Here is a 15,395-nt window from a genome sequence, read left to right as displayed (position 1 = left end):
ATCTGACTCTGCTTGTCCGTCTTTCAGTCCAGTGATGATGTTTTGTCTCTCTCTCTCTTACACACTCGTTCTCTCCCTCTCTCTTTCGTACATTCTCTTTGGCAGGATAAGGAGGTGAGAGCGGTCTTCCTGCGCTTGTTTGCACAACTGTTCCAGGGCTACAGGTCCTGTCTGCAGCTCATTCGCATCCATTCCGAACCCGTGATTCACTTTCACAAGGTGAGAGACGGCACGTCAAGTTGGTACTCCCCAACGTTAACCCCTGTGTCTGTGGGGAGGGATTTAGGGGGGGCCTGGGTCACACACACAAGTAAATGATTACTGTAACCATCCCTGTCCTCCTCGGACTGGTCTAGACTTGTATTCGCTGGCATCTAATGAACTTCATATGTTTTTGTTAACAGATTACACCTCTGTTGGTCACTGTTTTTTCATATGTGGGTAATTATGTAATGACGATTGACATGCCCATTTGCCTTCAGCTTAGGAACGTTTTTTTTTTTTTGTGCAAGCAATTTTTATGTTTTGCGCTGTGTTCAGTAGGAATTACAATTGTTTCATTAAAGAAAATATTGAATTAGATTGGTATTAGCTGATACTCAACACTTCTCTCTCTCTCAATTCCCCCCCTCTCAACACATCTGCAAAATGCACATTAGGGGGTTGATATGAAGCATGCCGACGCTAGCTTTAGTGAGGCACGGGCAGGGTAGAAAGTAGCCAGTAAGGGGATGTTCTGCTTTAAAGGTTGCATTTGTACGGTCATAACTGCTTTTCCCTTCTGTTATGTAGCAAAAACATTTCCCCAAACAAGTGGGGTTACAGTGGCAGCAAAAGGGCTTGGCACTATTAACTCTATTTAACTCTGTTAAAGCGAACAGGACAGTGCTCATGAGAAATGTGCTGTCATATTTGTGTAAAATTCTGTAATATTACTCGACCACCTCACAAGCGTGAGACCCACATGTGTCTTTCACTTTCGGTGACAGTTCTGTATTTCTGAACTGTCCAGAAATGCACGTTTAAAGCATGTCCTTTAGTGGTGGCTTAAAGCTTAAATTCTACTTCCCATCTGTAGGGGAAGCCCAGAAGCAAGAAATGCCAATTAGAACTATCAGATCGGAATGAAACCCTTGGTCGTGGGGACATCCCTGCTGACCATTCCAAGTTGACAAAATAACCTGTATGTCCAGCACTGATGGTGCTTATTTGTTCACCACAGCCTCAGTAAGTAAAGCAACTCCTGTGAAATGGGAGCCCCCACCTCCACATTTATCAATGTCTTATTTTCAGCACAAACTGTTCGAAGAGGCTGGAGGCAATTGTGTTGTTGATCCTACCTCTAAACACAGGCTGCTTGCACTTGTACAAATACCTGCCTTTTCATAAACCAAGTGGTGTGGGCCTGTGCTAGAGTGGGGGGGGTGTAATCTTTTAGAACCAAGCGATAAGCAAAGGAGCCGTGCTTTAGTTTAAGAGCCATTTGCTTTGAAATGGTTGGCAAAAAGCATAAGTGTTTTTGTGTTGATTAGATACCACCTCCACCACCAGTCCCCTCTCCCGTTTGTGTAAAACTCCTCTGTCCTTGCACTGTGGCCTTGCGATGAGCCACATGCAAAGAATCAAAATTACGTGTGTGTATGTGTGTGTGAGTGCAGGGCTTGTACTTATGTGTTACCCCCTTCCCCCATTGTTTTTGTTTGTGTGGGAGGCTGTTTCCACAGCAACCTCTCCGCACATCCTTCTTAGAGCACCCCACATGGGTCAGATTATGGCTGAGGAATGCAGCACGTCTCCCCAATAACTCGCAGCATCTCCGTGTGCCAGCCCAACTCAGAGGCCCAGCACCCCCACCCCCCCTTTGTCTTCCTCCCAACCCCCCCTTTCTCTAAACCCCAACACCACACCCCCCCAACACACACACACACACACACTCACGATTAGCCTGTTTTCTGCAGTCATCCGTTTATAGAAGAAAGTCACCTAATCATTTCTATTCACATAAACAGTGGCCGATTGAGGTGTGGGTCACATTGTTTGTTTGGGGTGATTGTCTAGTTTAGGCAAGTCATTCTGTATCACCTCCGTCATGTAGCACTTGTGGTCTTTTAGGAATAGGCTTTGCACTTATAATAAGGGATTTTTACCAAACGCCATGAACAACTGTGACTCATTTGATTAAAGTAGTCTTGCCCTTTGACGTCTTTTGTTTTACTTTGCAGGCTGCCTTCCTGGGCCAGCGTGGCCTGATCGAGAACGACTTTTTGCCCAAGGTTCTGGACGGCATGGCCTTTGCAGGCTTTGTGTCGGAGAGAGGGCCTCCTTACAGAGCCTGCGACCTTTTTGACGAGGTACAGTGTACCGCATTTTGTGTCTCAACTGAATAGCTGTTTAGTAGCTGAAAGTTATGTTATATCTTATTTAAAGAACCGTGTGGAAGATAACCACACTAACTTGTTAAACCAGGTTCCTGGAAGGGCATTAGGACTTTGCGTTACCTTTTGTTAGACAACAATGATGATCCATTGCGCTATACACTATCCCCGTGATTGCTCCGGCATTCGCTTTAGACTTGGGGACCATTTAAAAATGCCCAGAGAACGTGTTGGTGCTATTATTATCATAATTTTTTCTGTAAGTAGATCTGCTGATTCTTCCAGAAACATCATTGATCGTGTGTTCGGAAGCATTAGCTTAGATGTCCCCTAGAGAGGTGCTACTTCTTCTACAACCTGGTGTTGTCATAATACCCGATTTTCCAGTGTTGACGTATATAATACTTCTAAAAGCATCAATATTAAGTACAGAGCTTAATACCAAGGGAAAGGGAGCCAGGGATCTTCATTGTAATCTAGCTCTGACTGTAAAAATGACTCACTGCACCCAGTGAGTGCAAATATTTGAAACAGTCAGCAATAGATCATCCACAGTAAACAGGGACTTAAAAGTGACCAGACTTTAGAGGCATCAGAAAAGCTTGTTTGACGCATCCAAAAGAGTCTTTTAACAAAATACAGTTAAATAGCTATAAATGTGCAAGCCATGGCAGTGTTTAATGCAGAAATCTTTGCATTCTCTCTGAAATCTATGATGTATTACTATTAATGTGATATTGATATCAATCATTTTAAAATGGATATTGTTGTTTTAAAATGTTCATAAATATCAGAAGTATCAGTATTTTGGCAGCACTGTTACTACCCTTAATTTTACTACTGTAATTAATCTAGTCAAAAGGACAACATACAAAATTATAAACTATACATTGGTCTCTGTAGCTGCTTAGCTTGGCCTGAGGACTGAAGCATGACCATGCTCTGTTCTGAGAATGTGCTGAGCACACTGAACCAGCACAGCTCAACAGCGAAGGTTCGCCTAGCTGTGATTTGCGTGATGATGCACTTAAGCCTGTAGTAAAACAAAAAAAAATACGCAGGCCTAAATGAATGAACTACAGATTCCAGTAGATTCCTCACACAAGACTTGAGTAACTGTTTTAAGTGTTTCTGCACAAACTGTGTCTGACATGTTTGTATGATTGTCTCCGTAGCTGGTGGCCTTCGATGTGGAGCGCTTTAAGGAGGAAGAAGAGAACCCCACAAAGTTGCAAAAGCGCATGAGAGACCTCTCTGAGCAGCTTTACCGAAACGTAAGCAGCCTTATTCTTTTCACTAATACCCATGCCTTCAGGCTGTCACCCTGCCTTAACCTTGATCTCAACTCTCTGAAAAGCTGTCATGGTTGATCATCTCTGATTCCCTTTACCTCTGTCTATCTGGCTGTCCATTCCAACACATCTCTGTTAGAACTGTTTTTCTCCTCCATGCTCCATGTGCGCTGTGTTGATTAAGCACTGTGATTCTGCCAAATATCTGATTATTAATGCTCTCGAAGTGCACGTTTCACTTTGAGCCAAAGGCTTGTTTATTGACATTTTAAGCATCTGCAGAGTAGCTTAACCCAAGAGAAACTAGAAATTGGTAAAGACTGTTCATCACTTATCATATTTGTTCTGTGGTCATTTCAGCTCGTTTTAGGCACTGTTGGAAATGTAGGTAAACCCCAGTCTCAGTCACTGCGTTTCTGTTCTGGCTCTACAGGAGAACCCCAACCCCCACATGGCCTTCCAAAAAGTGCCTCGGCCCAGCGAGGGCTCTCACCTGCGTGTGCACGTGGTGCCCTTCCCTCTGGTGGACGAGGACAGGGTGGAGGAACTCATGCAAGAGGGCCTGGCTAAGCAGAATCATACAACTATGACTGCCCGGCCTGAAAAGAAATGTGTGGTGCCTGCTGGGCCTCCTGTGGGTGAGTAGATCGAAAGATAGGAGCACCATGCAAAATTGTACCTCAAGAGATTTGAGCTTTCAGATAACTTTTCCCAAAACCTCAGAGCTTAGTTGTCTTGCTAGGGTGTTCTGGCTTGTTTATAATCATTGTTTGGAAAGGCCAGATGATGATTTCACCATCTGATCTATAAATACTCAGACTCCTCAAACCTTTTCCCAACATTCAGCAGCCTCTAAGCAGCTGTCTGGCATCGCAATAATGTAAATAACTAAAGTGCATCCATGGTTCCATAGTTCACAACATCATTAACTGTGGAGGTTGGAACAATGAAAGTGAAGAAGACCAGGAAAACCTTTTGAGAAAACTGCTCATAGGTATTACTGCAGGAGACATTCCCAGAAAGTTTAGCATACCCTGTAGTGGTGGTGCACTGTTTTTCTGAGCAGCAACACCTGCAGAAATATGATCTTTATATAAACACCTTTCCTCACAGTCCCTCTCCCACCTAATCATCAAAACTCTGTGGTTGATAGCTTCCTCAATCTACAGTGGAAGGTCGGCTTAAAAATGTTTAATCTCTCTGTGTTTTAGTATCCATCATAGGGAAGGCCAGCTGTGTGTTCAACAGTGCTCGGCGCCTGGAGGTGGTGCGGAACTGCATCGGCTTCATCTTCGAAAATAAGACACTGGAGACTGAGAAGGTGACTCTAGCAAGCATTCCTTGAGTGCACAGCAGAACGTCTTCATGGCAGCTTGTGATTAAAACATACACACACATATACACACACATCTGGAGTAAGAGATTAGTGAGCATTACTGATGGCATTTCTAGAATGGATATCAGCATCAGGCCTCCAGCTGGGAGTTGTACACACACAGGAGACGAGGAGAGAAGGGGGTGAACAAACAGTCACACATACTCCACTTATCTTCCTCCTCTTATCACAAACAGAAATATTATTTTAACATTAACTAGTGCCATTGTTTGCCTAAGCCATTTACATTTCCCTAAGCTAAATAACTAAAAAAATATAGCTAACTGAACCATGGTGGTAACCTAGGTCTCGGCCTGATCTTTTCTGATTGATCCTCCTTATGTGGACTACGGGGTACTAGCCAGTTACTTTGCACACCCACTGGGTTTAATATGCGAGTTACATAATGTAAGCCTTCGCTCCTTTGTGACTGCAAAAATGCTGAACTCTCTGTTAACTGCGCGATGGAACCAATAAACCCATCACCATCTCACAGCCATTTCCATACCATTCTTAGGTCTGCATCTGCATTGTAACAAAGCAGAGATTGTAAAAACTTTCAAAAAAGTGACTGGATACTATACTTTTGCTCTTCTTGAATTGTTAAGGTAAAGCTTGACTCTTAAGAAAAAGGGACCTTCCATTTACATGTTAAAATTGTTCTATGGCTGCAAATGGCCCAGCAGTCTAATGCGCTACCACTATGGCCCCAGGGGTCATGGATACGAATCCTGAGCCATGCTACTTTGCCATAAGCCGAGAGAGAACAAATTGGCTTTGCTCACTCCGGGTGGGTATATGGCACCCTCTCCCCTGATCACTCTTAAGCGATGTTGGCTGGCACTGGCATCTATTAGCTGGTACGGTGGAGCTGGGGATCCGGCACTTTCCTCTGAGCGTTTCGGCTGTCCGGCAGTGTTAGAAAAAAGGCGATGGCTGGCATCAGCGGTGTCTGGCTTTGCATGTATGTGAGGAGATGCGTTAAGCCTTACCCCCTTAGTGTCTGGAGCATTGCTATTGCTAGCGGGAGCTAAAAATGGGTGGGTTAATTGGCAGGATCAAAAAAGAAGAAACATTTGACAAACAGTTACATTATTAAATAAAAATAAGAAAAGTTTTGACCGGTAAAGTGAATAACATTTGATTATCTGGTTTCAATGGCACTGCTCATGGGGTTGGATATATTAGTCAGAGTGTTTTTATACTGCCTAAAATGTGAATGTGTTGTTGTGCCCAGGCTCTCCCTGCAGCCCTCCGGGCACTGAAAGGCAGGGCAGCGCGGCAGTGCCTGACAGAGGAGCTCAGCCTGCATGTACAGCAAAACCGCGCCATCCTGGACCACCAGCAGTTTGACCACATAGTGCGCATGATGAACTGCGCTCTTCAGGTAGGACTTCCACTTACCTGTTTCTTACAATTAGTATTTCACTACACTATATAGCATCAGCCATCTGCAGTATCTCCAGCAAATTCCACACTAACTATATTCACAGAGTAGCTAGGGAGATAATCCACAAATGTACCAGCAGAGAAGGTCAAGTATATGTTGGTTCGTTCTTCAATATGTGGTAGCTGGACCTTCTGATGGGTTTTTAAGGACTAAAGCTAGTTTTTGAGTGAGAACCTAGCAGTGATACTTGGTAGACGCATCTGCAATAGCAGGTTTATTCACAGTACCTTCCCGTTCACTCTCTTAATAATATTGATCCATTGCTTTGGAAACCAGTACTGGGACTTATGTAACATCTTTTTGTGACTCATCTGAAACGTATGACCACATGGAGAGAAGTGATTTGAGCTAATTACAGAGCTTTGCTTTAACTTAAATTCCTATTTTGTTTTTAGAATTTATGATGCCTACAGAGACCAAGATCACCATACATCACTCTAATGTCCTTCCAGGAGACTGTGTGATGCTCATGGTGTTTTTTGGGGGGGATTTTGTATGTGCTCTACTTTGTTCTCCAAGTTTTCATGATGATTGGCAAGTTATTTAACAGCTAGCTGCTGCACTGTCGTAGTGCCATCAATCACAGTGCATAACAAGGTCTTGCTGGTAATCCTTTATGTTTTACAGCTTCATATCATTTAGGTTGAGGGATTTTAACAGCACTGTGCTGTTTTCCCAGCAAATGACTTTTATTGAGTCACTTTAAGTTCCTGGCATATTTTGGTGCCCCAGAATGAAGGGGCCATTAGTCCAAACATCTGCAGCCAAGCGGACTTCAGCAGACCGCTGCAGGTCACTGGATGTGAGAGCTGTAAAAGCAGTCAGGGGCATCACAGTGTTCACCATTTGCTACCCTGTGTTTTTATAGCAAATTATTAGAAAGGGCTTTGGTATGCCACCTTGTTGTATTTCAGACCCTCAGTCAAGTCCAGGTCTCTTGTGTCCCTGGTGGAAAATATCTGCATTTAAGTGTTGTAAGGGTGCATGTAAGGGTTCCTCAGCGATCGTCATCTTGAAAAGTAAGCATGAATTCCATCTTGCATATTTAATAAATCATAAGGTCTAGTTCTAGATCTTTGGAATGCAGTAACGCTCTAAACGGTTTGTAATACGTGCTGGTTAAATACATTGTTGTTGGATGATGGCCAAGCATGTCTGCCGTGTGTTACTTTTTTTTTTTCTTTCTTCGTTGAGAAATGAGCTCCATATGTGTGTCAGATTTTCAAGAAACACATGGAATGCATTTTAAATTATACATGAGCATTTTAATGTGATGATGCCCTGGAAGTCCCACATTCCTCAGAAGATTATGTAAAATGACGTGTATGAAATCCATACACCCTTGGCCATCGGGACTAATTAACCAAGATTATAAACAGCATGGCATGAACATGAAGCAAGATAACCTAAAGAAACCGGTCATGAATGAAGTGGACTTATTGAGACAGTCTTGGCATCGCATCCATGAGCCTTGGTTGCCCCACATCCTGCTGCTGGTTTGTGGTTTCACTCACCATGGCTAACCAGAAGGGCCCCATAAGCCTTGCCATTGAGGAGCTGATCCAACCCAATTATCTGGTCATAACAATCCAGCTTTTGTCAAAGTCGCTCAGGTCTTCAAGACTGCCTATTTTTCTCAAATCCAACAACTACAAGACCCGACTCTTCAGTTACCATCTAACACTAAGACCACGGCTGTGACGTGAATAACACTCTCATCTTCTTACAGTGGCACCTGTCAAGGGGTGGGATCTACATCTTAGGCAGTAAGTGAACAGCCAGACCTTTTGTTTAAAGCCGGAAAAATAGTCAAACATAAGAATCTGACAAGAGCCAAACTGTGATGGATAGATGACTGGGTCAGAGCATCTCCGAAACATCAGGTAGGAAGTCCTCCAGGGACAGACAGTTGGTGAACAGAGAGAGAATCATTGACACTCAAGGCTCATTGATGTGATTGGGGAGCCAAGCCTTGCCTGTAGGGTCCGTGGAGTTTATGTGTAGATGGGTCAACTTGTACACAATGCCGTGTGTCAAATCCACACACTGTTGTCCATCAAGACCACTTTATCAAGACGACAGCCTGCATGGTATAAATGATGAGAACTGGTCATATGTAGAGTGACTTCATATGGACTTACAGAAACAGCCTCTGCTGCTTTAGGTTAAAGGGCGTTTGGCACCAGCGGCTACAATATAACATGGAACGTGTTTGGAGAGAAAGATGAGGACAGCCCTTTGCAGGTCTCTTTCATCCCATTGGGTCACATCTGGAACAGTCCATCCCTTCTGTCTTGTGTCAAGAGCAGATCTTCTTAGTGTAGCGGCACGTGGAGACATTCTAATGGAAGCCACCTGACTGATATTGTCCCATTAAGCTGGTGCTGAAGAAGTGTTGAATGCAGTTACTGTAAAAACTCACCCACAGGAGGCCAGTCTGTTCCGCCGGTCCCCTTGCTCTTTGGTGGATCATCTCACAAGGACGCTTTAGTCTTTAGCCCGGCATCTGGGAAAAAAAACGAGGAGCAGGGTTCTAGAAGCGTTCGATTGACCCAGTTCTGAATTGAACAGCACTGCTGGCGGACACTGTAGGTCAGACCCCTCTGAGAGGTTCCACTGTAGACTGTAGAGGCACCCAGGCCTCCGGAATGTCTTCCTCAATGGATGTAGCAGACATCTCTTTATCAGCCTGATGCTGTTACTGTCGTGCTTGTCTAAAGCGCTGACGTTTTATTTTTGTCTTTATTGTCTCGCAGTCATAAATCATCTTGTGTCAAATATGTTTAACAGACGCAAGTGACCAGCACTGCATTTGCATTCAGAGAGCTGTTCCATATTTGCACAAAAATGTAGGCACCTGTAAAAGGATCGTTAACTGGGTCTCCTTGGAACAGTACGCCGTAGACCAAGAAGGGAGGTCAGCTCGTTTTTTTTGTTGTTGTTGTATTTTTGGACACATTTTTTCACATTTCCTCTGCAAAGTATGCTTTATTTTCAAAAGGACAGTGCTGTTTGGTTACACAGTAAATAATATATTCAGATATGCAGCCTAAATATCCAATAGATTACAGTCTGTCTGGCCAAAAAGATCAGACAAAGCATGGCAAGAATGTTTTAATTATTTCATGTCGTTCTTCTAGGTAATATTGCACTGTTGTTTTCGCCCCCTGTGTCTGACTAATACAGCAGTCACTTGCATTTTCCAGATACTTGGTCACCATTTTGGTGCTGAGGCGCCGGGGAATCAATAGATTTGTCTTGGATGAGTTGTAAAAGAAACAAAAATGGCAGATAGCCTGGCCTACGCTCTAATTGCTTTCATATCCCACTCACAGTACTCTCATCGCTTTGCTTCAAGGAGAAGGCCAACACTGTGAAGTGCTGTGATATGGCGACCCACTCTGTGCCAGCACTTGTTTACATGGTGTACGTCTTGACCTTGCCGCTAGGGAACATACACATACTCCCACATACAATAGAGTGCAGAAGCTAATTGGGCACCCTTGGTCAAAATACTTGTTTCTGTTAATAGCTGAGTACGTATTTCCCAGTGGCTTGAAGGTAAAATGACTATTTTAATATTTTAAACAAAATTACTTTATTTTCGTCTTTTATAATTTTACGAAGCAAAAATATAGGCACCCCGCATAGTCAGAACTTAAAAACATCCTCTTTGGCAAGTATCCCAGCTTGTAAATGCTTGTAGCCAAGTATCACAAGTCCTTCGGTTCTTGTTTGGTGGTTTTTCATCTATTTCTCCTTGCCGATGGCTTCTAGAAGGTGAGATTCTAGGTCTTTTGCATGCACCACTATTGTAATGGGATATTTAGATCAGGGGACTGTGAGGACCATAGCAGATCCTTCAGCTTGTGCCTCTTGAGGAATTCCATTGTTGATTTTGAAGTGTATGTAGGATCATTATCCAGCTGTAGATGCCGTCCTCTTTTTATCTACAGCATTTCTACAGATGGTGATTGATGATGTTTGCCTCCAGAAGTTGCTGGTATTTAGTTAAATACATTCTTCCCTCTACCAGTAAAATGTTCCTTGTGCACTGGCTGCAACACCAGCCCAAAGCATGATAAATCCACCCTCATGCTTAACAGTTGAAGAGGCATTCTTTACGTTTAGATTCTGAACCCAAACGTTTCACTAGTTCACAAGACTTATTTCCAAAATGCAATCAGGCAAAATGCATCTGACTTTGACTTACACTGGTCCCTTGCGTCTTGACTCGAGTCAAGAATGATGAGCTGAGTGACATTCTGACTATTATTCTCTTGCTGCACAATGGCTCATTACAGAAAACACATGGACTGTTTTTAACCTGTCTGAAAAGTGCAGCCCAGTCCTGCATGTAAACTCATTGAAAGGTCAGGGCATCCTAGGAGCCATATGTCCACTGAACGCTTTTGCAATTAACAGGTATGTGTATGTGTGAGGCTTGTGAATACCTCTTGTCTGTCACCATGTTTTCAACTTTAGCAGGACAAGCTAAGAGCTTTATATCGTTACTGACTGTACATTAGAGCAAAGGTGAGGTGTTATTCGCCTCTTGGGAGGAAATGTTTATTCTTTTCACTGTCTTTCAGACTTCAATAAAGTGTATGACCGTGTCCTGTCGGGCCAGCTATGTCCACATGTGCACCGAATCAGCTGAAGATTTATGCAAGGGCATGTGTTGGGCTATAAATCAGATTTCTTGTCTCTTCATAGAAGCTCCACAGCTTGTTTAAGGGGCATTAAAGTGTAAGCAGAGAAATTGTGGGCTGAGGAAAATGTTGGAGCTGGATCAAAAGCATTAGCCTTTCAATCCCAGCCTACCACCCAAAGCACTAAGTGATCCTAAACGGAAACTGAATACACATGAATTTTTTGAGAGGTTTACCTGGAACTGTTTGTGGCTGTGTAGCCCAAGGCTTCTCAGGAGCACTCCCGCAGTTAATGAGACATGCTGGGGTTATCTGGAATGGTCTGAGTGTACTGATGGCCTGCGTAGTCCTCTGGGACTGTATCATTCCTCACACAGTAACGAGCACACGCTTGGGACGTCCATTCCCGCATCTCTGAACCTGCAGATGCTTATTTGATGCACTACGTTCCTTATTTGTTCTAGATCTGGTTGATTTGTTTACATATTCGTTGTAGTGTTACTCAGACATGCCTATGACTTGCTATTAATCACCTGGGGATTCATATGATTCTAGTTTGTAGGTATTTGCATGAGGAGCAACAGTAAGTCACTCGCCCCCTCTCAGCGCCAGGAGCCCAGTTTGCACAACTGTTTGGGAAAACAAGGGCGCTATTAACAAAACACATTTTGTTGTGCATTCCTGAAGTGTTTGCTGTCCAAAATGGCCAATAGCAAGAAACGTCACTCGCAAGCGCCTTCTGATTTCATTTTTGCCATATTAGCGTGAAGACGGTGCCAGGGCTAATGACCTTGGACTGTAGCTATCGCTCCAAGTCGTGAACGATAAGCCTTATCAATCGCAGCCTCACAGCACCATGAAAAAACACTAATGAGCCTAATTGGAATGTTTTCAGAATATTGTTGTGGTTTGTTCTGGTGTGTATGGGCACTAGCTCCAGCTGGGGCCGACTCTGGGGCTGAATGTTGCGCAAGGCAAGCAGAGCCTCACTGGGGCTTGGGGACGGGGGGTGTGGAATCCAAATGCATCCTGGCATCCTGGCCATTTCCTGCACAGTGGGAGCACTTAGCCTCAGGACAGTGCCCTGTCTGTTACGGATGTGATTTTGGTTTTAATGCGGTGCATAGGAATTGCACATTTTCCATGGTGACCTATGAAGTTTAGTAAGTGCTTTTTTTTGTGAGCTGCAAATAAGTTTTTTTTTTTTATCCAAATGAATTGCCAACATAGACATCGTCCACAAGCGCAGTGTATTAATTAGAAATAAAAGAATTCACCGTGGACTGCCATTACAGCCCTCTTGACTTTTGGCATTTGGAATTTGTAACGGTCATCTGAAGATCAGACTTTCCCCCCATTCTTCTCAAATCGCCTCCCACAAGTTGACTTGGCTGGATGGGCACTTCTTACATACCCACCCAGGCTTCTCCTGAGCACATTCAACCAGCGCAGATCAACAGCCACATTGTCTCCTCTCTGCTAGGTACAGTAAATGTAGGATAAATGTGATGTTGCATCACCCAGTATGTTAAAATTCATGTCTTGCCATGGTTTGCAAGAAAAACACCTTTTTTACATTAGTGTGACATTACTGTTAGCGCTGTTACCGTGTCAGCTCTGTTTTTGAACACTGATCTTTATAGTCATAGTTGTTGCTTGTACTAGTGCATTTAGTTTGTACCAACTTATTACACCTCAACTATTATTCAGTATAAGTGTGTATACTGAATAAGTATACACAGTATAACACGAGTATAAGTGTGTTGTGATCATATCTTGACATATTAAGATGTGCTACACACTCACAAACATGTCTTAAGAAAGACATTTTTCTTAAATGTCTGTTTATTAAACTTATAATTTAAAATATAAAGACTAGAAAGTAAAGCTAAATAATTGTTGCATTTTGCCTCACTTTGAGAAATGGGTGTGGCTGCGTGTGGGGCCGGAAATCAGCAGTGTAAACAGTCCTCCATTTTGGTTCAGCAGTTATACGAACCAGTTAACGCGCTAAAAACCCCAGAGAAACAGCTAATTACTATCTAATCCTACCTCCTGACTGATTGGGTAGCATGCCGTCTCTCGCTTGTGTTGCATTTTGGAATCCATATAAAAATACTCTATAATAGCTCCTGTTTTGAGGCTGCAACAATCAGCGCTTCCTTCAGAGACAGTACAGAGGCTGTGTCATAGGTCACATGGCCAGAGCGGCAGTGCTATTTGTCAGGAAGCAAATTTGCATTTCAAACTTCACCAAAATGGAACTTGACACAAAAGTTTTAAGGTGAAATATATTCGCCCGCAAGTTGCGTAAATTTGTCTTACGCCCCAGTCACACTGGTTTTGACGGCATTCAAAATTCCATGCATTTCATTTAGATGAATGTGGCCAAAATCCCAGTGTGACCAGGGCTTAAGAGCAGTTGGTTTGTTTAAAATAAATAAATAAATACATTTCTTTTTCTAAATCTAAAGAGGTAAGTTTCTTAATTCTTAGGGTAGCCCCACACTGGCCTTAGACTGTAGTGCAGAATCTAGAAGTTAAGCCTCTAAAATCATCAGTTTAAGTAGTTTAGTTCCCTAGAATTAATGTCAAATATCAAAAAGTGGCGATCTTAAATTTCTTACTGTTAAGTACTGTGGTGTCTACTGAATGGAAATAATAGCTGTTTTTCCTCCACTGTCACTTCTAGTTTTGATTTACTGATTTTTTTAAAAAGCTTAATTTAAACCTTTTTTTAAGATTCTGTTTATCTTCAGCTTTTTTGCAAGTTTTTTTTTCTCAGGAATGCTTTTGTACCTGACACAAACCACCAGCCAGATCCATATCACACACTCTGTTTGTTTGCTTGCTTACTGTGGCCTCCGCAAGAGAAATCCCAGTGTCTTCCTCTCCAAATATTCGATCTGCCTCCGCTGAGCTGGGCTTACGTAACAGAACCACAGAAACGAGCACGCTGGGAAATTGTAATGTGCATCATTCCCATGGAGTGCTCAGAATGACAGCCAGCAGGCACAGGTAAACACCAAGCAGCATCATCAGTCCTGGTCTTTCACACGTTCATGACAGCTGAACAAACTACCAGGACAGGCTGATTGTTATTGAACGCTGTGCTGAACAAACATTGTAGCAGTGATGGAGGGACACGTTTCACAGTAATAGTGACTGGCTTGTTAGTTTTTAGGCCTTACTGTGTGTGTTATTAGTATCTATGGAAGTGAGTATTTCCTCAGTTCCACGTATTGTCACCTTTTTTGTCATAGGCACTTTTGGAGAACGCTGTGAACGTCCTGATCCCGTTTGTGCTCAGCTTGTACCTCGAAAGAGTCAGTTCAGTAATGCCTAAAGGAAGCTGATCCATCATCATTTCCTGCCTCTGTGTGTGAAAGGTTAGAGTGTAAACGTGTCAAAGGGAAGGCGACTGCTGCACGTGGCCTTGAGCCTAAAGTGGGAGATGACCCGTCTCGCCACACACACACACACACACACACACACACACACTCCTTCAAGATCACGTACTGTATGTGGATAAATCAGTCTGAGTCATATGCGCATGGTTTCCTCCTGCATTCCTCTGCAGCTGAGTAAAAGCCGCATACGTGCTGCAGGGCACTGAGGACAGTCACTGTCCTACTCAGCATTTTAGCTCCTGACCGTTAGGTTTGACCTCTTGAGATTGTTTACAACAAAATATCACATTTGTATCTGTGAATATTAAGAATGTACTGATTTCAATATGTCTTGAAAGCAGTGTAACAGAATTGAAAACTCTCGCAGATGCGTCCGTCAGTGTGTCTGACCGAGGGTCTTTTAAACAATTGTATTGACCAGCTTATGTTTACACTGTCTCACATAATTCATGATTGGTAGACCAATGGACACTGTCCCAAATTACTTTAAAGGTGCTGTATTATACCCCATTATTATACCCACATGTTAACACCGCTCCCTGGGGTCGTAATGAAATGCCTGTGACATGCTTTGGTCAAAATACCACAGGGATCAAGTTTATTCTCGTTAGTCCCTTTTTGCACTAGTAACTAACTAATGTTTACGTTTGCTGTACCTGCCTTTGTTTCTTGATGTTTCCAGCTAGTCAAATCAGGAACGACAGTCTGAATAACCCTGTCTGTAACACCATACGTTGAACAAGTAGGTCAGTTTATTTATGTATGTCAGAGCAGTGTTTAGTCTCTTCTGCATTTTCCTTCTAGGACATCAGATCCTAAACGTTTGCAGGCATTGCTCAAT

The 15,395-nt window shown here is 43.1% G+C and overlaps 1 protein-coding gene across 2 annotated transcripts in view; it reads left to right on the top strand.

Moving 5' to 3' along the window:
* Positions 1-15,395, top strand: part of sbf2 (SET binding factor 2) — a 115,203-nt gene that overhangs the window by 59,083 nt on the left and 40,725 nt on the right. For both annotated transcript variants that reach the window (XM_072661191.1, XM_072661190.1), the window contains exons 11-16: positions 106-219; positions 2,223-2,351; positions 3,551-3,649; positions 4,101-4,305; positions 4,879-4,988; positions 6,280-6,429. In XM_072661191.1, coding sequence (XP_072517292.1) covers positions 106-219; positions 2,223-2,351; positions 3,551-3,649; positions 4,101-4,305; positions 4,879-4,988; positions 6,280-6,429 — 807 coding nt within the window. The remainder of the gene's footprint in view (positions 1-105; positions 220-2,222; positions 2,352-3,550; positions 3,650-4,100; positions 4,306-4,878; positions 4,989-6,279; positions 6,430-15,395) is intronic.

The sequence above is a fragment of the Salminus brasiliensis genome, chromosome 17, assembly GCF_030463535.1.
Source record: "Salminus brasiliensis chromosome 17, fSalBra1.hap2, whole genome shotgun sequence".
Taxonomy (NCBI): Eukaryota; Metazoa; Chordata; class Actinopteri; order Characiformes; family Bryconidae; genus Salminus; species Salminus brasiliensis.
Note: the sequence above shows the minus strand (reverse complement) of the source record. Positions and strands in the feature narration are given on the sequence as shown.